General features: G+C 44.4%; 3 protein-coding genes and 2 non-coding genes across 6 annotated transcripts in view; 1 reads left to right on the top strand and 4 right to left on the bottom strand.

Moving 5' to 3' along the window:
• Positions 1–19,647, bottom strand: part of EIF1B (eukaryotic translation initiation factor 1B) — a 634,827-nt gene extending 615,180 nt beyond the window's left edge. The window contains 1 exon segment of the mRNA XM_049766446.1: positions 19,638–19,647. The gene's annotated coding sequence lies outside the window, so the exon portion shown is untranslated.
• Positions 1–22,114, top strand: part of GORASP1 (golgi reassembly stacking protein 1) — a 737,102-nt gene that overhangs the window by 255,616 nt on the left and 459,372 nt on the right. The gene's annotated exons all lie outside the window — the stretch shown is intronic.
• Positions 14,091–18,786, bottom strand: RPSA (ribosomal protein SA). 2 transcript variants are annotated; one of them, XM_049766440.1, is made up of 7 exons: positions 18,739–18,786; positions 17,355–17,518; positions 16,321–16,439; positions 15,412–15,657; positions 14,725–14,853; positions 14,448–14,613; positions 14,091–14,250 (listed from the first exon to the last, which is right to left on the bottom strand). In XM_049766440.1, exons 2-7 carry the CDS (start codon positions 17,485–17,487, stop codon positions 14,159–14,161), a joined length of 885 nt encoding a protein of 294 aa, XP_049622397.1. In that variant the 5' UTR covers positions 17,488–17,518; positions 18,739–18,786; the 3' UTR covers positions 14,091–14,158. The 2 variants fall into 2 exon arrangements, with proteins under 2 accessions (XP_049622397.1, XP_049622396.1); XM_049766439.1 differs by having other exon boundaries at positions 14,091–14,253.
• LOC125998415 (small nucleolar RNA SNORA62/SNORA6 family) lies at positions 15,185–15,338 on the bottom strand. The gene has a single exon (XR_007491987.1). It is a non-coding gene; the product is annotated as a small nucleolar RNA SNORA62/SNORA6 family (small nucleolar RNA).
• LOC125998416 (small nucleolar RNA SNORA62/SNORA6 family) lies at positions 16,508–16,656 on the bottom strand. The gene has a single exon (XR_007491988.1). It is a non-coding gene; the product is annotated as a small nucleolar RNA SNORA62/SNORA6 family (small nucleolar RNA).

Consider the following 22,114-nt stretch of genomic DNA (forward strand, 5'->3'; position numbering starts at 1 on the left):
GTTTTGCAATCAAAGCCCAAAGTGTTTGATGGCATCTGATACTATTTTTTCTATGACAGATGAGTAAAATCATCCAGTCTTTGTTTTCCCTCTGATTTATTTTGCTTAACTTGATGCCCTATAGTGCTACCCAAGTTAGAACAAACAGCAAGCGTTTATCTTGTAACTTCATAAGATTCCATTGATCTATGGTTCCACATCTTCTTCATTCATCTCTTATCAGACATCTGAATTGATTCCACATCCTGGCTAATGTGCTTAGCACTGCAAATGAACATAGGTGTGTCTCTATCTTTTCGAATTGTTTTTGTGTTTTGAGGAATTCACAAGAAGTGTAATCGAGGGGGCTGGAGAGATAGCATGGAGGTAGGGCATTTGCCTTGCATGCAGAAGGATGGTGGTTCGAATCCCAGCATCCCATTTGGTCCCCCGAGCCTGCCAGGAGCGATTTCTGAGCATAGAGCTGGGAGCAACCACTGAGCACCAAACAAAAACAAAAAAAAAACAAGAAGTGTAATCGCAGGGTCATATAGAAGCATATCATTTTCCCCCAAGAATCCAGACTGTTTTCCATAGAGGTCAAACAGATTACATTGTGCCTAAGGGGATTCTTTACAAGGTAAGAACTGGAGCTCAACTGGATTTGTTTAAATTGTTTCACATAAAACAGGCTTTTAGGGGCCAGAGTGGTAGCTCAGCGGTAGAGCGTTTGCCTTGTACACGGCTGACGCAGGATGGACCTACGTTTGATCCCCGGCATCCCACATGGTCCCCCAAATCAGGAGCAATTTCTGAGTGCATAGACAGGAGTAATCCCTGGGCATCGCTGGGTGTGGCCCAAAAGCCAAAAACCAAAACAAACAAACAACAACAAAAAAAACAACTCAGGTTTTTATCTGGAGGTATATTATATATGTTATATTAGGTTCCCTGCACAAAATTAAGAGTTCTTGTTGAATTTTTTTTAAGCTTTGCCTTGCACACAGCCGATCCAGGACAAACGATGGTTCGAATCCCGACATCCCATACAGTTCCCCGTGCCTGCCAAGGGCGATTTCCGAGCACAGACCCAGGAGGAACTTCTGAGCACCACCAGGTGTGACCCCAAAACAAAAAGGGAAGGAAGGAAGGAAGGAAGGAAGGAAGGAAGGAAGGAAGGAAGGAAGGAAGGAAGGAAGGAAGGAAGGAAGGAAGGAAGGAAGGAAGGAAGGAAGGAAGGAAGGAAAGACCCAGTGTTTGGGGGGAGGGAGGGAGGAAGGGAGGGAGGAAGGAAGGAAGGAAGGAAGGAAGGAAGGAAGGAAGGAAGGAAGGAAGGAAGGAAGGAAGGAAGGAAGGAAGGAAGGAAGGAAGGAAAGACCCAGTGTTTGGGGGGAGGGAGGGAGGAAGGGAGGGAGGAAGGAAGGAAGGAAGGAAGGAAGGAAGGAAGGAAGGAAGGAAGGAAGGAAGGAAGGAAGGAAGGAAGGAAGGAAGGATCCAGTGTTTGGGGGGAGTGAGGGAGGGAGGGAGGGAAGGAAGGAAGGAAGGAAGGAAGGAAGGAAGGAAGGAAGGAAGGAAGGAAGGAAGGAAGGAAGGAAGGAAGGAAGGAAGGAAGGATCCAGTGTTTGGGGGGAGTGAGGGAGGGAGGGAGGGAAGGAAGGAAGGAAGGAAGGAAGGAAGGAAGGAAGGAAGGAAGGAAGGAAGGAAGGAAGGAAGGAAGGAAGGAAGGAAGGAAGGAAGGAAGGAAATGATAAAGAAGCCAAACATGCTGCTGAGGCAAATTGTCCCCCAAGCCTCAGGCGAGTACTCTAAAAAAGACCCTATCTGGGGCCAGTGTGTAGCAGCCCTCCTAGGTTCAAACTCTGGCATCTTATATGATCCCCCAATTCTGGGTACAAAGCCAGGAGTAACCCTGAGCACTGTCAAGTGTGGCCCAAAACCCAAAAGTCCTCTAGGACTTGGTGCTGGCTGCTGTCATTGGCTTGATGCAAGGGGACTTCTTTTGTCATCTCCCATTACACAATGGACTTTCTCATCTCTCCTGCAGGACTTCTTGTGAAAGGTTACTACTATGTGGGGAACTGTGAGTTAGATTCTCTCGGGTTGTTTGCTCCCTGAGCACTGGAGAAGACTCAGGCACTGCTTGACTCTCTCTAGCCTTCAACCCAAGCCAGGCAAAGCCCAGAGAGGAATCCTGGCAAAGGAAGAGCACCTCTGCCCCCTGGTGGTTCACAGAATGACAACGAGGATGCAGGAGCTCCTCTTGGAGTTGCTTTCTCAAGCAAACATGACAGGTCTGGGGCCAGAGAGATAGCATGGAGGTAAGGCGTTTGCCTTTCATGCAGAGGTCATCAGTTCGAATCCCGGCGCCCCATATGGTCCCCTGTGCCTGCCAGGAGCAATTTCTGAGCCTGGAGCCAGAAATAACCCCTGAGCACAGCCAGGTGTGACCCAAAAAACAAACAAAAAAAATGACAGGTCTTTTCTTTGCTCTCACTGATGATTTTGGTTGACAGAGGGGACCATACTGCCTCTGGGCCAACTTCTCTGTGTATCAAAGAATCAAGTAATTAAACCATCTCTCTAATTCTCTCTCTCTCTCTCTCTCTCTCTCTCTCTCTCTCTCTCTCTCTCTCTCTCTCTCTCTCTCTCTCTCTCACCTAATATGATGAGAATCAGATATTTCCCATTAAGTTCACAGATATTAGTCATTATTGTGTGTGGTAATGACTTGAAACCTACAGTATGTTTATTTCTTTAATTTATAAATCTTTATTTAAGCACCGTGATTAAAGCATGTTTGTAGTTGGGTTTCAGTCATAAACAGAATACCCCCCTTCAACAGTGCAACATTACTGCAGTTTGTTATTGTTGCTGCTGGTATGTGTAAGTATTAAAATATCTGCTTGCTTGCATGAGATCCTGGGCCCAATCCCTTGTATCTCCTAGTCCTCTGGGAATAATTCCTTTCACCCTAGACCGTGACAATAGACGAGATAGACAAATTTGAGGAAATTGTAATGATTTTATATTACTGAAGAGCTTCTGTCAAGGCCCAAAGATAGATTGAGAGGGCCTGGAGAGATAGCACAGCGGTATTTGCCTTGCAAGCAGCCGATCCAGGACCAAAGGTGGTTGGTTCGAATCCCGGTGTCCCATATGGTCCCCTGTGCCTGCCAGGAGCTATTTCTGAGCAGACAGCCAGGAGGAACCCCTGAGCACCGCCGGGTGTGACCCAAAAACCAAAAAAAAAAAAAAAAAAAAAGATAGATTGAGAGACAGATCTACTGCCTTGCAGGCATAAGGTAGTGACTTAGAGCCACCACCCCCCCCTCAGTTCCACATGCCAGGAGACTCTAGCAGCACTGACGTTTGTGATCTCTGGTGCCACAACAAAAAAATAAGTGTGTCACCCCAACAAAGACCAAGAATGCAACCATGCCCTGTCACAATAATGAGAAGGAAGAAAAGGAGGATGATTAAGATATATTTAGTCCTTTTTAGGTTTGGGAACCACACCCAGAGGTGTTCAGGGGTTTACTCCTGGTTCTGAGTTCACAGATTACTCCTGGCAGGGCTCAGGGAATCACATGGGATATCAAAGCTCAAATCTGGGTCAGCCAAATGCAAGGAAAGCACCTTACCTGCTGTCCTATCACTCCATCCCCTAAGATGCATCTTACTTTTAGAAAGGAAGTCTTGGGAGCCAGAGTGATAGCACAGTGGTAGGGCATTTGCCTTGCATATGGATGACCCGGGACGGACTCAGATTCAATCCCTGGCATCCCATATGGTCCCCAGAGCCTGCCAGGAGCGATTGCTGAGCGCAGAGCCAGGAGTAACACCTGAGCACCACTGGGTGTGGCCCCAAAACAAAATAAATAGGAATGCTTTTTTTTTAATATAATTTTTATTTTGATCATATTGTTGACAATAATATTTTAGGTAAATATTTACATAAAATCAGGGGGGATTCCCATCACCAAATTGTCCTCCCTACATCTCCGTTTTTGTCCTATCTCCCATCCTCTTCCCTCACCCCCAGGGCTGCTAGAATATGTGATCCCCTATGTACCTATCCTACTACATAGTAGTCTTGCACCTGTTTGGTCTTGGTGCCTCCCTTATTTCCCCCTCTAACTGGGAGGCAGGACTAGCTAGTTCAAGTTGCGTGGTTTTGTTTGAAGAAGAGAAAAGTAATAAACTGGGGTAAAAGTCTAATACTCCGAAAGTGGGCGGAATCCAGGAAGTCTTTTTTTAAATGTCCCTATCAGGCCAGGATAGCAACAGGTCAAAACCGAGAACACGCTCTGCATGCAGGAAGCCCAGGTTCAACCCCAGACACCAACTCCACAATATCAAGCTGGGAGTAACCTCCAAGCACCACTGGATGTGGAAAACAAACAAAAATAAAAATATACTGACTCGACAATCAAATAGTAAGTGATGAGGATCATGGCATAGTGCCTATAACTTACTCTCCAATGTTCCATGACAGGAGATATAGTACAGATTGAGTCCACCAAGAATGATCCCTGAGTTCAGAACCAAACATCAGCCCTGAGCACCACTGAATATAGCTTCACCCCCCCCCCAATCTAATTTTTCATGGGGAAAACTTCTCTATATTAAATTTTGGAGGCTTTTTTTCCTCAATATTAAAACTGTTACCAGGGTGGGGGGAAAAGGTAAAACTATTAACAACAACAAAAATCAGAATAAATCACTAGAAAAAGTCCTTGGCAAGTCTTTCTGACCTTCATTAGGAAATCTAATTTGTTTGTGAGGAAAAAGACCTGTGAATAAGTATTTTAAATTATGTATGACAAGTTCCATGGCATGGTAATGATTATCTTCTAAACACTGAAAGTAGTATAGCAGCAACAGGTCATAATTAAATCAGTCTGAATCTGTGAGTTCATGTACAGTGATAAAAATGAAAAGCACTTGGGCTGGAGTGATAGCACAGCGGTAGGGCGTTTGCCTTGCACGAGGACGACCTGGAGCAGATCCGAGTTTGATCCCCAGCATTCCATATGGTCCCCCGAGTCTGCCAGGATCGAGTTCTGAATGCAGAGCCAGGAGTAACCAGAGTGCTACCAGGTGTGGCTCATAAACAAACAAACAAACAGAACAAATAAAAAGCACAGGGCCAAGGATGTGCTCAGTGGTACAGTTCATAACCTTGCATGTGTAAGTCCCTGGGTTTAATCCTGGATACCACAAATAAAAAGAACCCAGAAAGATAGATTAATGAACTAGCCTAGAGTGTATGCTTTGCTTGCTTACAAGAGTTCCAAATTCAATTTCAGACACAGTGGTCCCCCAAATCCCACTAGATCGATCCTTAAGTAGTGACCTGGATATACCCAAAAAAAACTAAAATATTAAAGCAGGAAATGCTACTAAAGTATACATGACATGGGTCTGGAGAGACAGTACAGGAGGTAATGTGCTTGGCTGACATGTAGCTGACTGTGGCGTGAGTTCCTGGCACCACATATCCCTCCTGAGTGATCTCTAAACAAAGCAGGAGAAGGACCTGAGCACTGCCAAGTACGGCCCCGGAAGAAAAAGAAAACAATAGTGGCAAAAGTCTAAATGGCAACTTGGTTATTTAGGTTCTGTTTAAACCCATATTTGAGAAGTTTGAGTATGGAATGCCCTCACCAGTACCGTTTTTTTTTTTCACTCCCAAAATTTGTTTCTGGTTTAGATGCCCAAAATTTCTCAAGTATGCATTCATTATACATACTAAAGACTTTCACACATCATATGTTAAGTGAAAATCAATTGAAATGTTATGTAAAATGGCCCAGTAAATGTTTTGTGATTTTTTTTTAGTATTCTTCCCTTTCAGAATCTACATAGTCTTTAACATACTTTCTAACTTTATTCAAGAACAGCAGACAGGCATAACGGAAGTGTGCTGGGTCCATAAACTAGAGGCCAGTGGATCAAAAAATCATCTTAAATTAATTTCATCAATAGATCTATAACCTAATTCAAAGCCAAGCCCCCACGATGTTATAAAGGCTGTGGGTTTGAGGTATTAAATCATTCTTTTTCTTTTTTTCTTTTTTGGGGCACACCTGGCAGAATGCCGGGTCTCCTGGCTACGCACTCAAAAATTATTCCTGGCCGGCTCAGGGGACAATATGGGATGCTGGGGGTCAAATCCAGGTTGGATGTGTGCAAGGTAAACGCCCTACCCACGTTTTCCTTACTCCGGTCCTGAGATTCTTATCACTCTGGGCAAGATTTCTATTGAGGGCCACGGAGTTCAATGAACTGATAAACATGCCTTACAGACCACAAGCCTGGGTTCCATCCCTGGCACCACACGGTCTTCTAAGAACTACCAGGAGTAATCAATCCCTGCGTAGCAAGGCTGGGAGTAGTTCCTGAGCACTGCCAGGTGTGGCCCCAAAATTACGTCTCACAGTGAGAACTGAACTAAGACTAGTCCTGCAGTTTTCTGCACATGAACCTTAACACTGATTATCTCTGCCAGACTCTCAAACACAATCCTTAATGACTCCTTCAGAGTCATTAAGTGTACAAAAAGTTTCATATATGGGTGCCAGGAGAGGAAGGAGACCAACAGTGGAACAAATACACACAAGCCCTGCCCTTCATAGGATTTTTGTCCACAAATGCTAAAATATATGTATGAATGGGAGAAAAAAACCAACGGGTTTATCGCAGATAAAAATGAGTCACTAAATAATGCCAATGGTAGATTCCCATTCATACCAGTTCCTATTCCAAAATCCTTTTTTCTTTTTGGTGGTAGGTTTACCATGGGAAACAGCACCATGATTACACCCTGAGCCTTCCACCTAGACAAGGTAAGATCTTCAGAATTTGCCTCTGACATCATTAGTTGCTCAGCATGGATTTTTACATACAAGATTTTTGGCCGAATCTGAAGCATACAAGAGATGGCACATGCCAATGTTAGCAGGACTATGTTTGCAGGTTGGCTAGATTAAGCTGGTTTTATTGGGGGGTAGGGGGGGTCACATCTGGTGGCACTCAGAGGTTACTGGCTCTGTGCTCAGAAATTGCTCCTGGCTAGCTCGGGGGACCATATGAGTGCTGGGATTCAAACCACTGTCTGTCCCCGATTGGCTGTATGCCAGGCAAATGCCCTACCATTGTGCTATCTCTCTGGCCCCAAGCTGGAGTTCTTCTCACCAGACTTCACACACAAATCAATTAAGAAGTCAACATCACTCATTCTGGATCTTTCCGACCTCTCCGTAATACCAGGCCTCAGAATCTAACTGAACATTCCATCAGTGTCTTACACAGGGAACCAGCTATGAAACCCTTGCATAGCTAAAAACCTGGGGATTTGCTACTATGGAAGAAGGATGTAAATTGATGGACCGGAGCCCTCAGCAGAGCTTCCTTTTGTCCTCACCCCCTTCCCCTTGTTTTCTGAAAAAGTACATACACTGTCCCTCCCCATTCTTGACAGAGGGCTGGGCTGACTTTTGGACTTCGTTAGCACAGCAGCTGTCACTATTGATAACTGTGTAACAGGCACAGACCCCCTTTTTCTGGCCTGCTTTTCAAAACTTTTCTAACTCAATAGTAAACAAAGAACAGGTGTTCTTTTTGTCACACCCAGCAGCTTCAGGAGTTACTCCTTGGCTAGCTCCTGGCTGGCTGGCTGGCTGAAGGAATCACATGGGATGCCGGGGATTCAAATCACCTTCTGTCCTGGGTTGGCTGGCTGCAAGCAGGGCAAATGCCCTACTGCTGTACTATCTCCCTCTTGGTATATACTGGCATTCTAGAATTTTATTTTGGTCTGGGCCACAACTGGAGGCACTTGGGCTGAGTCCTGGGCTCTGCACTCAGAAATCTCTACTGGCAGGCACAGAGGGCCATATGGGATGCAGAGGATAGAGCCCGGGTTCGCTGTGTGCAAAGATGATGCCCTACCTGCTCTGGCTCCCCCATGCTAGAATTTTTGTAGATTTATGAGAATTTCAGAACATTTTGTTTTCTCTTATAGTGACATTCCTATTCTTTTCTCTTACCCCTAGACAATGGGGGTGGAGTAGAGGGGGGGGGTTTACACCCAGCAGTATTTTAGGGCTTACTCCTGATACTGTTCAGACTTGTGTGCTAGGAATCAAACCCGTTAGGCACAAACAAGACAAGCACCTTAACTCACTGTACTGTCTTGAGTCCCTAGATGTTTACTTTATTCTCCTATGATTCCCCCCAAGTACCAAGTACCGTCAGGAGTGATCCTTGAGCAGTCTCAGGAATGCAGTGTTCCGCCAAGTGTGGCCCAAAAGAGTAATGTTCTATGGCTCTATGGGTAATAGCCAGAACATGGAAATAACACAAGAGCTACTGTGCAGCAATGCCATGGAAGCCCTACAGGGCCATGGCGATCAGGAAAGAAAATCACAGTTGCAGAGAACAGACACAAAATATGCCTGATTATTTTAGTTAGCTCAAAATCAAATGTAAAGGAAACTATCCAATGACAAATCATCCAGAACATTCCAGGAGCTCCGGCTTTTGGGTGGGTCTGAGTTTGGAGACTTCCTCAGTACCTAATACCCATTTCAATGGGTATTACAAATGGGTACTACAAATGGTTGGGAGTATTTAACTTGATTTTACTTTCATAAACTGCTTCAAGAAGCCTTGTTAATTAAAACTTAAAGACTACTAGAATACATGATATATTCCATTTGTCACCTAGACCCAGGCTTCTTGCTATGCAAGAAAACCTCCAGGAAAGTGGCTTGTAAACCACATAAAAGAGAGGCGACAAGTTTATTTTTTAAACAGGGGTTTTTATAGGGGTAAGCCAGTCCCAGGTGCAGAGAAGGATGTTTACAATAACAAGGCAAGGCTAATTGCAAAAGAAAAGGTAACACTCAGGACAGCTTATAACAACCAACCTCAAATGCAAAACAAGGGTTAGGAGGAGGTAAGAAATATCTAGAAACATCTTCACTGGGCTGGGCTCTATTGTTTATGAGGTCAAGCACAGGAAGAAACCAAATCTTCTAAAGTGTGTTTTCCTATTTTCTGAGCAGAGTCAATTGTGCCCTTGTTTACCAGAAACTTCAGCTGCATGGACATATTTGAAACATTGTCTGAACTTTTAGGCTATTTTAGTAATCTTTGGTGCTGGAATTTCTGAGCCAAATTATTTGATAGAGGCCACAATTTTGCCTGAGATAATGCCAAGCATCTCTTCGGAAATTCCTCAACCATTCACGCATGAATTCTCCTAAAAAAAAAAAAAAAAAAAAAAAAAGGGTGTAATGCTACGGCATCATAAACCTTTAAAAATTCAACCCACCAAAGATATTCTTAGATTTTCCTGGTGGGGAGAACTGCAATATCCCCCACAGGGTTCCTCAAAAGGCCCGCTGTGGACACCTTGTTCCCCTGCGTGAATGGTTGAGGAACTTTGTCCCCGCTTATGAAGGGAAGGCATTGGAGAAAGGACTGCTATTCTAAATACCATAAAAATGGCATTCCTCTGACGGATAAGCCTTAGCATAAAAACTAATTTTGGGGTCATTCCCAGGCCCCGTCATTGCTCAAAAGGACTGGCCCTATTCATGGGCTATTCAACATGTTTCATCTCCTTTGAGGTGCCTAGGGTTAGCAATGAATATGGTTAAAAAGTGCAATTATTTTAACTTGGGATGATGCTACACTGAGGAAACTTTCCAGTTTCAGCAAAGTAACAGTTCTGGCAAAGGAACTTTCCAGTCCTATATTCTACCTCACTTATCATATACCTTATGGGGAAAAGATGTATTAAAAAAATGTGTCCTGGGGCCGGGCGGTGGCGCAAGAGGTAAGGTGCCTGCCTTGCCTGCGCTAGCCTTGGTTCGATCCCCCGGTGTCCCATATGGTCCCCCAAGCCAGGAGCGACTTCTGAGCGCATAGCCAGGAGTAACCCCTGAGCGTTACCGGGTGTGGCCCAAAAACCAAAAAAAAAAAAAAAAAAAGTGTCCAAACATCTTGATAACATCTAAAAATGAGTAATGTTTTACTGAAGTCTCTGCTCAATGTTATGTAAAAATAATAAACGTGTTGTATCTATAGGAATTTACAATATCTGATGCAACAAAAATAGAATTTTACCAACTAAAAATTTAAAGACATAAAGAAATGCACTTGATAATTTCTTCTATTCCTCTTCTAAAACTACCTTTAACTAGAGCCGGCTCTTCTTACTCTTCTAAAAAGGCCTTCCTTTCCTAAAATTTTTTTCTTTTTTTCCGATATATAGCCAGCAAAGATCTGGCGGGAAAGTTTGGAGATGTCCAAAACAATTTCCCACATATTTTGCTCATCTTTTATCTGTAACTCATCTTTATTTTCGTGAGTGCATGATATTGATAAGAACTTAATACTTTGTCATCCTAAAATTGGTAAATCTAGAAAACTAATTTTAAGTGTCTTTAATAAACATTTAGTGGGGTTTGTTTTTGTTTTTTTTTGTTTTTTGTTTTTGGGCCACACCCGGCAGTGCTCAGGGGTTACTCCTGGCTGTCTGTTCAGAAATCGCTCCTGGCAGGCACGGGGGACCATATGGGATGCCAGGATTTGAACCACCATCCTTCTACATGCAAGGCAAACGCCTTACCTCCATGCTATCTCTCCGGCCCCTGGACTCATACTTTTAATGGACTCAAAACTATTTCCTTTATAGTAGGCCCTTCCTTGTTCTGCTTTATTTTTATATTTTTTTGGTTTTTGGGCCACACCCGGCGGTGCTCAGGGGTTACTCCTGGCTGTCTACTCAGAAATAGCTCCTGACAGGCACGGGGGACCATATGGGACACCGGGATTCGAACCAACCACCTTTGGTCTGGATAGGCTGCTTGCAAGGCAAACGCCGCTGTGCTATCTCTCCGGGCCCAATATTTAGTGTTTATATTAAAAAAATAATGGTTTTCAGGGGCGGGAGAGGTAGTGCTAGAGGTAGTTTGCCTTGCAAGCACTAGCCAAGGAAGGGTGGCTGTTCCATCCCCTGGCGTCCCATATGGTCCCCCCAAGCCAGGGGCAATTTCTGAGCACTTAGCCAGGAGTAACCCTGAGCATCAAATGGGTGTGGCCCGAAAAACCAAAAAAAAAAAACCCGGTTTTCATAATTTCCACCTTTAAGACTTAATGCAAGTTTTAAATACTAACTTAATAAACTGGCATACACCACCTGTCAGCACTGTTCTTAATCCAGCTGCAAAGTTGACTCCAACAAAAAAACTTTGGGGTGTAATTCACCTTCAAAGGATGCCCTTAAATTTTACCAAATTTAAGTACTTTATTTGTTAAAAAGGAACCTGCCACTGATCATCAATTAGTGCAAAATTTTCAGTAATAACTGTTTAATTTAAAGCCTACCTCCACTCCTGCAGGCTGCATGTAAAAATCAGCAGAGTGAATTTACATTCTATACTAAAAAAAAATTATGTATAGTGTCTTTGGTTATCAACATCAAAATGGTAGTAAAAAGTAAAAATAGGAGTGTAACTGTTTAAAAAAATATAGTGAATTTATGACATTGCATTATCAAACTAAATTATTTTTCTAATTATAATTTAATGTTTTATATAAAAAATCCTAGGGATTAGGGCCCGGAGAGATAAGATAGCAAAGTGGCGTTTGCCTTGCAAGCAGCCGATCCAGGACTGGTTGGTTTGAATCCCGGTGTCCCATATGGTCCCCTGTGCCTGCCAGGAGCTATTTCTGAGCAGACAGCCAGGAGTAACCCCCTGAGCACCGCCAGTTGTGGCCCAAAAACCAAAAAAAAATTCTAGGAATTAAACTTAAATGCTCATGTTACAGTGCTCATAAAATTGGATCTATAAGTTATATAGCCTAAATTATAAAATTGCATATTAAAATTTAATGGTTATGTGTTCAGTAAATTTGACAAAATTTGGCCTCTTGGCATCTCCAATATTTTTATTTATTGTAATACTTAGTGGCTATATTAATTTGCTTATGTAGACAAAAAAAAATCCTCTGCAGAGATTAATACTCTTGCAGACAAATTTAAGCCAACTAAGGGACTCTACAAATATCTATAGTTGTCCCAAAAAAGATTTCTCCAATCTAAATTTACGTAACTTACAGAGCATAACATAAAATTATTCACCTATCTGAATATAAAGATGTGAAGAGCAACTTTTTGTATCTTAGTAAATTATATGCATTCTTAGAAAACTTAAAAGTGGGGCCCGGAGAGATAGCACAGCGGCGTTTGCCTTGCAAGCAGCCAATCCAGGACCTGATGTGGTTGGTTTGAATCCCGGTGTCCCATATGGTCCCCCCCCCCCCCCCCGTGCCTGCCAGGAGCTATTTCTGAACAGCCAGGAGTAACCCCTGAGCACCGCTGGGTGTGACCCAAAAAGCAAAACCCCCCCCCAAAAAAAAAAAAACTTAAAGTGGTATTTATATAACTGGTCATAAGTGACAAAGTCCAATTAAATACCACTAATCTAACTTTAACCTAACTAGGAAAATCTAAGGATACCTCTGGTGGGCTGAATTCCCCTAAAGGTTTATAATGCGTAGCAAAATACTATTTCGAGGAACTATTCCTGATGAGGGGTTAATCACAGTCCCCACAGATAAAGCCGGCTCCTCCTAGCCCAAATAGCATTCTTTGGTAGACTGAAAGCAAACAGGGAAATTTCCTTGGGACAGAGATAGCATGGTGATTCAAATCCCTGCATCCCATATGGTACCGAGCCTACCTGAACTTAGAGCCAGAAGGAACCCGAGCACTGCTGGGTGTGACCCAAAAGCCAAAAAAAGGGCAATTCATCTATTGCAGTGGTCCTCAAACTATGGCCCGTGTGCCACATATTGTATTTGTATGTTGTTTCTTCATTGCAAAGTAAGATATATGCAGTGTGCATAAGAATTCATAAGTTTTGTTTTTACTATAGTCAGACCCTCCAATGGTCTGAGGGACAGTGAACTGGCCCCCTGTTTAAAAAGTTTGAGGACCTCTGGATTAGAGGTCAAGCAGAGCAACAGTTAACAGATGGAATCAGCATACTCATGTCTTCCTTCCACAATAGAATTGAGGCCAGTTCGCTGGTCACTCCTCAACAAAGTCCAAATATCACCTACAAATGACCTCTAGCCCTACAAAACAGATTTGAGTCCCAAGAAATTTCGAATGAAAGATTGGCCCAAAGCTGCCATCAGCATACTCAAAGCAAAAATTCTGGGACAGGGACCAGAGATAGCACATCGGTAGGAAGTTTGCCTTGCAAGCAGCCAATCCAGGACAGATGGTGGTTCGTATCCCAGCATACGCATGGTCCCGTGCTTACCAGGAACGATTTCTGAACACTGAGCCAGGAGTGACCCATGTGCTGCCGGGTATGACTCAAAAACCAAAACAAATTTTGGGCTATACCCAGCTATACTGGGGACAAGGTGTTGGGGATCAAACCAGGGTAACAAGGCAAGTGCTCTACTCCAAGATTCTTTGTGCAAATTCCTAAAGACTAAGCTGGGTGTCCTTTCACTGCCTCAGTGCCACAAAAGCAAAGTAATTGTAAATACACTTTACCCAGGAGTGCAGTAGTCAATCTTGCTTAAATTCCCATTTTTTCATTTTCTAACTCCAAAGGCAGGTCACTTGAAATGAGTATGTGATGGAGTCACTAGCATTTTCAAAAATGGCAAATAAAATGATGCATTAACCAAAATTCTTACACTTGCACATCCCTCTCTAAACTAGGAAAATCACCCAATTTGATAATCAAGTTGGTAGATGACTGCAGTCCACCTTGGCACAAGTAGTCTGTGACTGTTAGATGCTCCAGACTAAGAACAGGGCTGGCGCAGTGGCACTAGAGGGAAGGTCTGCCTTGCAAGTGCTAGCGTAGGACAGACCGCAGTGGATCCCCAATGTCCCATATGGTCCCCCCAAGCCAGGGGCAATTTCTGAGCCCATAGCCAGGAGGAACCCGAGGGTCAAACAGGTGTGGCCCGAAAACCAAAACAAAACAAAACAAAAGACTAAGACCCAAAGATAGTCTCGACTTATCACCGAACATGTCTATTTTCACTTATGGAATAAAGAAAATACATTCTGTAGAAACTCATTTATTTTCCATCAATCTGATTTCCATTCCTACTTCAGTCTAGACAGATGAGCTTAAGACCATTCCGTGGTGGTTCCGACCCATTCAGTGGCCTGAGCAGTAGGAGCTGCGGACCAATCTTCTGTGGCGGGCTGAGCGCTCCAATCTTCTGTGAATGAAACAATGAAAACAATTAGTTCCATTCCAAACTATTTTCAGCATTTACCCTTACCTATTAGTAACCTATTCCTATTCTAAACCAGAAGTACTTGATTTCAATCTCTGACAAAAACCAGACAATTAGAACTAGGATTAAAAACGAGTTTCCAATCACCAGCTTGAGATACCTTACACAATACATACCGGTAGGGAACTGCTGAATCGGCACGGAGGGCACCTGCACCCCTTCAGACCAGTCTGCAACCTCAGGCTGAGTAGCAGTGAATTCAGGAGCTGGGGCAGTCCATTCGCCCTGGAATTCCTCCTTGGTCACAGCCTTCTCAGCAGCAGCCTGCTCTTCTTTTTCAATCTGGTTATAAGAAAATTTTCCATGACCAGCAAGCCCAATGCCCAAGCAGCACAAACTTGAAGCATGCACACTTGCTTACGCCCGTCACAAGATTCATGGAGAAAAGCTCACCTCCTCAGGATCTCTGTAGAAGTAGAGATCAGGCATGACCTCCCACGGGTGTTCCCGGGAGATGGTGCCTCGCATTCGCAGAACTTCCCGCGCCAGCATCCACCACATGAGACCCACGGAGTGAGCTCCCTGAAAAAATAACGGGTCACCTTTTATTTAAAAACTATTCTGTAAATCTAGTTAGTCCTCAAAACTTTCAACATCAAGCAAAAAGTGTTCAGGCACTGCCATCTTAAAAATTCTGGTTTATTCTTGGGTGGAACCAGATTGAAATCAATTGGCAACCCAGATCAATTTTAAACACACAACTCACCTTTTTGGGATCTTAAAGCAGGATTCACCAAGTTTTGTTTAAAAAGAAATATCCAGTCATACATACTTAACAGACTCAAGGTAGGCAATAAGAAATCAGACCATATTTTCACATGTACAAAATTTCTAGGCTTATCCATTATAAGTTATTTGTAGCAAGAATTACTATCAAATACCACTCATTGGGCCAAAGACCCTTGTGGTGTTAGCAGAAAAACTTGCCCCTCGTGTAGCACACTACCTACACTTGAGAGTTCATCGACCAGCAGCGGTCTCAACTCCAAGCTCTAACAATGTGCTGCTTTGCAGACTCCATACCGACCATTTCCAAAACACCCATTTCTCAAGCTTCAGTGTAGACCACAAAATCATTACCTTGTTGTTGCAAGGGATGGCAATGTCCACATAGCGCAGAGGAGAGTCTGTGTTGCACAGAGCAATCGTAGGCAAATTAACGTACGATGCCTCTGTGAGGGGCTGGTGGTCAGCCCTAGGATCAGTAACCACCAAAAGTCTCGGCTCCCGGAAAGCTGCCTGGATTTGGTTAGTGAAAGTTCCAGGCGTGAAGCGCCCAGCGATCGGAGTAGCTCCAGTGGCAGCAGCAAACTTCAGCACAGCTCTCTTAAAAGAATTAGTGGCGGAGTCAGAATTTTAAGTATTAACACCCAGTCCCATTACACATCTAGTAGGAACTCGCATTCAAGGTTCCCCATATCCTAAGAACAAAAACTAGGATTACCAAGATCTGGGGGCCCACCGCAGGGAAGTGATCATGGTAAAAAAACAAGTCACAGATTCTTATGCTCATTCATTAATTTAAAACAGGGACAAGCCCAAGTTACTCTAATCAAACTTACAGCTGGCCAACTTCTGGACCACCTTCAATCATTTTAAACAAAAATTGGAAGCTGGAGATCAATCACACGACCAGGTATGAAACCAAAATCCAAAACATAAATTTTGATGAGAAAATTATCAGCCTTTTAGAAGGCTATTTTTCCAAATTTAGTGGCACAAACATAGTGACAAATACTCAAGATCAACATGCCAAGTGATGGCTAATTTTGACAATTTGGGATTTTAAAGTAATACAGCCATGGTTGGTGGGTCACACTCCACACAAAACCCCTTTAGGCTGCTTAGCAGCACAAAGCAGAGTACAACAATCAATGCATTTTTGCCTCACAGTTTGTCTCTGTACAAACCACACATCCTTCCATCTGGCTCCCTAAGCTCCACAAGTGTATGGTTTCCAAACCCAAGAAAAGCAAGCTTGTCACAAACCTGGCCAGTATTCCTGGAAGAGATCACACTGACATCTGCTGGGTTTTCAATGGCAACAATGGCACGAGCTGCCAGCAGAAGCTTCTCCCAGGTTCTCTTCAAATTGATGATGTAGATGCCTAGGTGACAGCAGAAGCCCAGGTAATGTCTGATCCAGGTTCATAAATGGACAATCTTCTAAAAGGTTGAATGTGGCAGCGAGTACTATCAACTCCAGTCATTGAGGTGAACTCTACTGGTGTTAGCGAAAATCCTGCCTTAATATAGCACACTTCCGACACTCAGAAGTTCATTGGCCAGAACTGGCCTCTACCCTGAGCTTTAATAGTGTGCAGCTTGATTTGTTCCAACAGGCAAAATGCACTTTCAAACCCTTCCCCAAACATTTCATCCACAGGTGCTTAACTCTCCCGACAGTTCCCAACTCCTTACAAAGTAAGTTTCCCACATTCTCATCACAACTTTCCTTCCCTTGCAGCTGGAGCTTAAGTTTAGGCAACTGCACACAGCAACCCAAGTTCATTCCCTGGGTATACCACGTGGTTCTCTGAACCTGCCAGGAAAAATTTCCAGGTTCCAGAAGTAACCACTGGGTGTAGCCCAAAAAACATACAATTTTCCTTCCCAAAACAACTTTTTTTTTTTTTGGTTTTTGGGTCACACCAGGCAGGCTTGGGGGACCATGAGATGCCAGGATTTGGACCACTGTCCTTCTTCATGCAAGGCAAACGCCTTACCTCCATGCTATCTCTGCAGCCCCAAACCAGATTTCTCATTCCTACCTTTCTTTCCTCAAATTTGGTACAAATTCATACCAACAATTTATGTCTTTTAACCAAACAACCAACAATCTTACATACAATCAAACATCCACTTACCACTCTTTTAGGCCAGAAAAAAGATCAAGGTACTTGCCTATCTTGTTTGGCATCTTGAGCATCTCCGAATTTAAAAAAGTACAAAAACAAATGTTGAAGAGCCACCAGAATAACAGAGCCAAGTTTTTAAGCCCTATCGTACAAAACTAGACTTACCATCACTTTTCCTTTTGTAGATGTACTGTTCCATCTGGAAGTCCAGATTAGTGCCACCTAAGTGGGTACCCGCGGCAAGGAATTTGAGGACATCCTCCTCCTTCATTTGCAGGACATCGAGGGCTCCGGACATTGTGAAATTTCCCTTAAGTTACGTCGGGAATCTGGGTGGGTATAAGAAAACAACCAAACACCTCTTATAATTTAGTCCTCTTCGCTCTTAAAACTTGAAAAGGGGAGGGGGACTGTTCGAAAAATGTGCATGCGCCACGAGGACCGTATCAGAAACTCCTACAGTTGCAACCACGAATTCTTATCCTCCTAAATCAGGCATGCAGGCCTAAGTGGTATCTATCGAACACCAACAAATACAAGTAGCTGCTTATTAAGTGCAGATCACGCAGAAAAGTAAAAAAGGTGGCAAGCCAGAACAGCGTTGGGGGAAATGAGCCAACACCAGGGAAGCAGCAGACATGAGAAAATAAAGCCAATAAGTAAAGAATAAATAAACTCATATTCCAGAAGAAACCCTTGAAACTCTTCTCCCCTTAGAAGACTTAAGAAGGGCCCGGAGAGATAGCACAATGGTGTTTGCCTTGCAAGCAGCCAATCCAGGACCAAAGGTGGTTGGTTCGAATCCCGGTGTCCCATATGGTCCCCCGTGCCTGCCAGGAACTATTTCTGAGCAGACAGCCAGGAGTAACCCCTGAGCACCGCCGGGTGTGGCCCAAAAACCAAAAAAATCAAAAAAAAAAAGACTTAAGAAGTGAAACCTGTAATGCTGAATTGGGATGGTTATCACTTGGTTTACTGTGGTTATTTTATTATCCTATCCATTAACCTGTTAGAGCTGACCAAAACTGGCCGGGACCCAACAAAGCATCAAATTATGTTAGGGACTTGGAAATAAGTAGAACATTAGGTGTCAGTGACGCTTCAATCCAAAGAGAAGTATTTCCCCAAGTAGGACCAGTATTTTCCCATAAAAGCCATCGTTAAAAAAAAAATGAGACAAGGAAATCCAAGGACGCAGAAGCGCACAGGATGTGCGACAGTCACTTCTCTACGGGGTCCTTTCCACAGTGGCAGCGCCCCTGGCCCCAGGGGAAGCCCCCCAAGATCGGGGTGCAGGAAAGTCACCAGTTAAGTCTCCAGCCACTGAGCACAGGCCCGGCGCCATCTTGCCAGCCCCGCTGCATCGTGGGTAACAGCAGGCGCCCCGCATCACACGTGGAGTCCCCGGCCCGCTGGCCCCCGAGCACCCCTTTGCGCGCCCGCCCCGAGCCTCGGGCTTTCACCCCCCCAGCTTCTGCACCCCTCAGCCACCCGGAAGCCCGTCTTCGCGGTACTGACGGGCCCCCAAAAAGCACCACGCGGCCCTCACCGAGAACAACGCCGTATGGACCCCTCGCCTGGCGAGCGCGGAAAGGAGCGCCGGGCGGAAGTGACGTCCTTATATGCCTACCCGCCAGCCAATGGCGAGAGGCGCTGGCCGAAGTGACGTCCTGATGTGCCTGCTCGCCAGCCAATGGCGAGAGGGGCTGGCGGAAGAAGGGCGGAGCAAAGGGGCGGGGCGTTGGGGCCGCCAAATTTGCTCGTACGCGTGCGCATGCGCACCCACACCCTGGTGGGTTGTCGGGTCTGTCCCGAGGTGCTTTTGTCGTAGCTTTGGTACTGTGTAGTCCCCTCGCTAGTTCTCATGCCAGGGGAGGATGCAGGCTGGACCTTGGAGCTGTGTTGTGTTGTGTTATGTTGTGCTGTATTGTCTTGTGTAGTGTAGTGTGCTGTGCAGTGTTGTGTTGTATTGTCTTGTGTGTTGTGTAGTCTTGTGTGTTGTCTTGTGTAGGGTACTGCATTGTGCAGTGTGTTGTCTTGTGTGTAGTGTAGTGTTGTCTTGTTGTGTACTGTTGCCTTGTGTTCTGTAGTGTACTGTCTTGTGTAGTCTACTGTCTTGTGTAGTGTGTTGTGTAGTGTTGTCTTGTACTGTCTTGTGTAGTGTTATCTTGAGTTGTGTTGTATTGTCTTGTGTTCTGTAGTGTGTTGTGTTGTCTAGTGTTGTGTTCTGTAGTGTTGGCTTACATTGTGTTGTGTTTTAACCCAGGCCTCTATAACAATGAACATGAGGGGCTTCTACCATATTTTACTTCTTGATCATGGAGTGTGTAAAAAAGTGCCCAGGACCTGTGAGAGCACAGCTGACTGGGCACTTGCCTTGCAGCAGCTGAACTAAGTTCGGTCCCCAGCATCTCCTTAGACCTTCCCCCCACCCCCACCCAAAAAAACCCACTAGGAGTGATTCCTGAGAGCAGAGCATCACTAAGTGTGTCCCCCCGGGTGTGTGTGTGGGGGGGGAGGTTAGGGGGTATAACAATCTCCACACTAGAAAGAAAACCAGAGCAGCAGAAATTTTCATTTCTTGTAAAGCAATTTATTAATACTCAGTTCACTTCTGGGACATCTCCCTGAAAAGAATCAAAGAATGAATGAGACTGCACAGATGGTGTGTGTAGGCATCTTTTTTTTTTTTTTTTTAGTGGAAAAAGTTGCATTTTTAAAGCTCAGTCAAGGTTTATCCTGTCTGATTCAGTACTCTGGAGCCATTTAAATATTTTTATTTTGAGGTGCATTTGCCTTGGGCACACACAGACTGATTCAATACTTGTTAACTCATGGTCCTTCAGCTCACCAGGAAGGATCCTTGAGTAGCTCCTGAGAATGGCAGGTTGTGGCCCAAAATGTCCCTCTCCCCTCCCGCCCCAAAGGCAAGAAAAAAGTGAATTCTGACAAACACCTGATGTGGCTCCAGAATTCAAAAACAAAACTTGTAGTGATAAGCATTGCAGTTAGGGCATTTGCTTTGGAACTGACCCATTTCCAATCCCTGGCATCCCAGATGGTCCCTGAGCCTGCCAAGAATGACTTCTGAGCACTGAACCAGGAGTAACCCTTGGCATCCCCCCTAAAAAGAAAAAAACAGCTTCAAAGTGTTTTTCAAATGTACAGTTGTGCTAGGCACTGCAGTGGGGGTCAGAGGTGTGCACATGGCATTAAGTGGCAGAGAACATTTGTTTTCCTTCACTCAAGGTTAAGTATTTTGTTCTTTAATGATTGAGGGGGCCATACCTAGTGGGACTTGCCCACATGCAAGGAACTTTTAACTTGGAGGGGGTTCAGGACACACCACTCTGCCAGGGAAAGAACAAGATCAAGTTTCTCTTCGGCACCTTCCCTTCTTCTTACTCCACAACTATCTGGCAAATTGTTGTCAGACAGTCCCACAAGCCTTACCAGCAGCAGTGACCAGAGCAATGACAATGTTTTAAAACCAAATTTATGGGACAGGATTGATAGCACAGCAGTAGGATGTTTGCTTGCATGCTACCAATCCGGGACAGACCCTGGTTCAATCTCTGAGCCTGAGCATCACCGGGTGTGACCCAAAAACCAAAGATAAAAATAAAAATCAAATTTTGGGACTAGAGCTATAGCACAGTGGTAGGGCGTTTGCTTTGCACGCAGCCAACCCGAGTTCAGTACCTAGCATCCCATATGGTCCCCCAAGCCTGCCAGGGGCGATTTCTGAGTGCAGTTAGGAATAATCCCTCAGCTCTGCCAGATGTGGCCCAAAAACAAAGCAAAACAAATTTTCCAGTGCTGGAGTGACAGTAAGGCAGGTACATTTGCCTTGCATATGGCCCCCCAGCACTGAAGGGAGAGATCCCTGAGCACAAAGAGTAAGCTCTGCAACACTGGATGTGGCACACACACACACACACAGAGGCTGGAGCAATGGCACAGTGGTTAGAGTAGCTATGCATGTGACTAACCTGGGTTAAATCTCCATCATCCTCTGTGACCCCTCAAACACCACCAGCAGTGGTTCTTGAGTGCAGAGCAAGAAGTAACCCCTGAGCATTGCTGGGGGAACCTCCCAAAAATATTTTTGTGTATTAGAGAAAGAGTTCAACTATCTGAGTGCATCCTTTGCACGCAGAAAGCCCAGGTTCAGTCTTCAGTACTGAACTCGACACCAGCAGGAATGCCCAAAGACCCAATTTTACCCTCCTTTACTTCAAATTTCTCAATTCCCCAAACCCAAAGGTATGGTTTCTCTTGCCCACTTATTTTAATAATATCTTTATTTAAGTACCTTGACTACAAACATGTTTGTAGTTGGTTTCAGTCATAAAAAAATAACCCTCCTTCACCAGTGCAACCTTCCTACCACCAATGCTCCCCCTTCCTTCCTCCCCCACTCCCTACCACTATTCCAGGCAGGCGTTCCATTTCCTTTTTTTGGTTTTGGGGTCACACCTGGTGACGCTCAGGGGTTACTCCTGGCTTGACAACCAATGGGACGCCGGGGATCCAACAGAAGTCCATCCTGGGTCAGGCACGTGCAAGGCAAATGCCCGACCACTGCGCCATCGCTCCAGCCCCAGGCATTCATCACTCACTACCATTGTCATGACAGTTGTCAGTGTAGTTATTTCTCTAACTGCACTCACCACTCTGTGGTAAGCTCCATATCGTGAGCAGGTTATTTCAGTCCTCATCTCTATTGTCTTTGGTGTTTTTACAATGCTTTTCATTTTTCTTAAATCCCACAGATGAGTGAGACTATTCCGTGTCTATCTCTCTTCCTCTGAATTATTTCACTCAGCTAATAGTTTTCATATCCATCCAAGTATAGAAAAATGTCATGACTTCATTTTGCTGAGGGCTGCGTAGTATTCCACTGTGTCAATGTATCACAGTTT

The sequence above is a fragment of the Suncus etruscus genome, chromosome 20, assembly GCF_024139225.1.
Source record: "Suncus etruscus isolate mSunEtr1 chromosome 20, mSunEtr1.pri.cur, whole genome shotgun sequence".
Taxonomy (NCBI): domain Eukaryota; kingdom Metazoa; phylum Chordata; class Mammalia; order Eulipotyphla; family Soricidae; genus Suncus; species Suncus etruscus.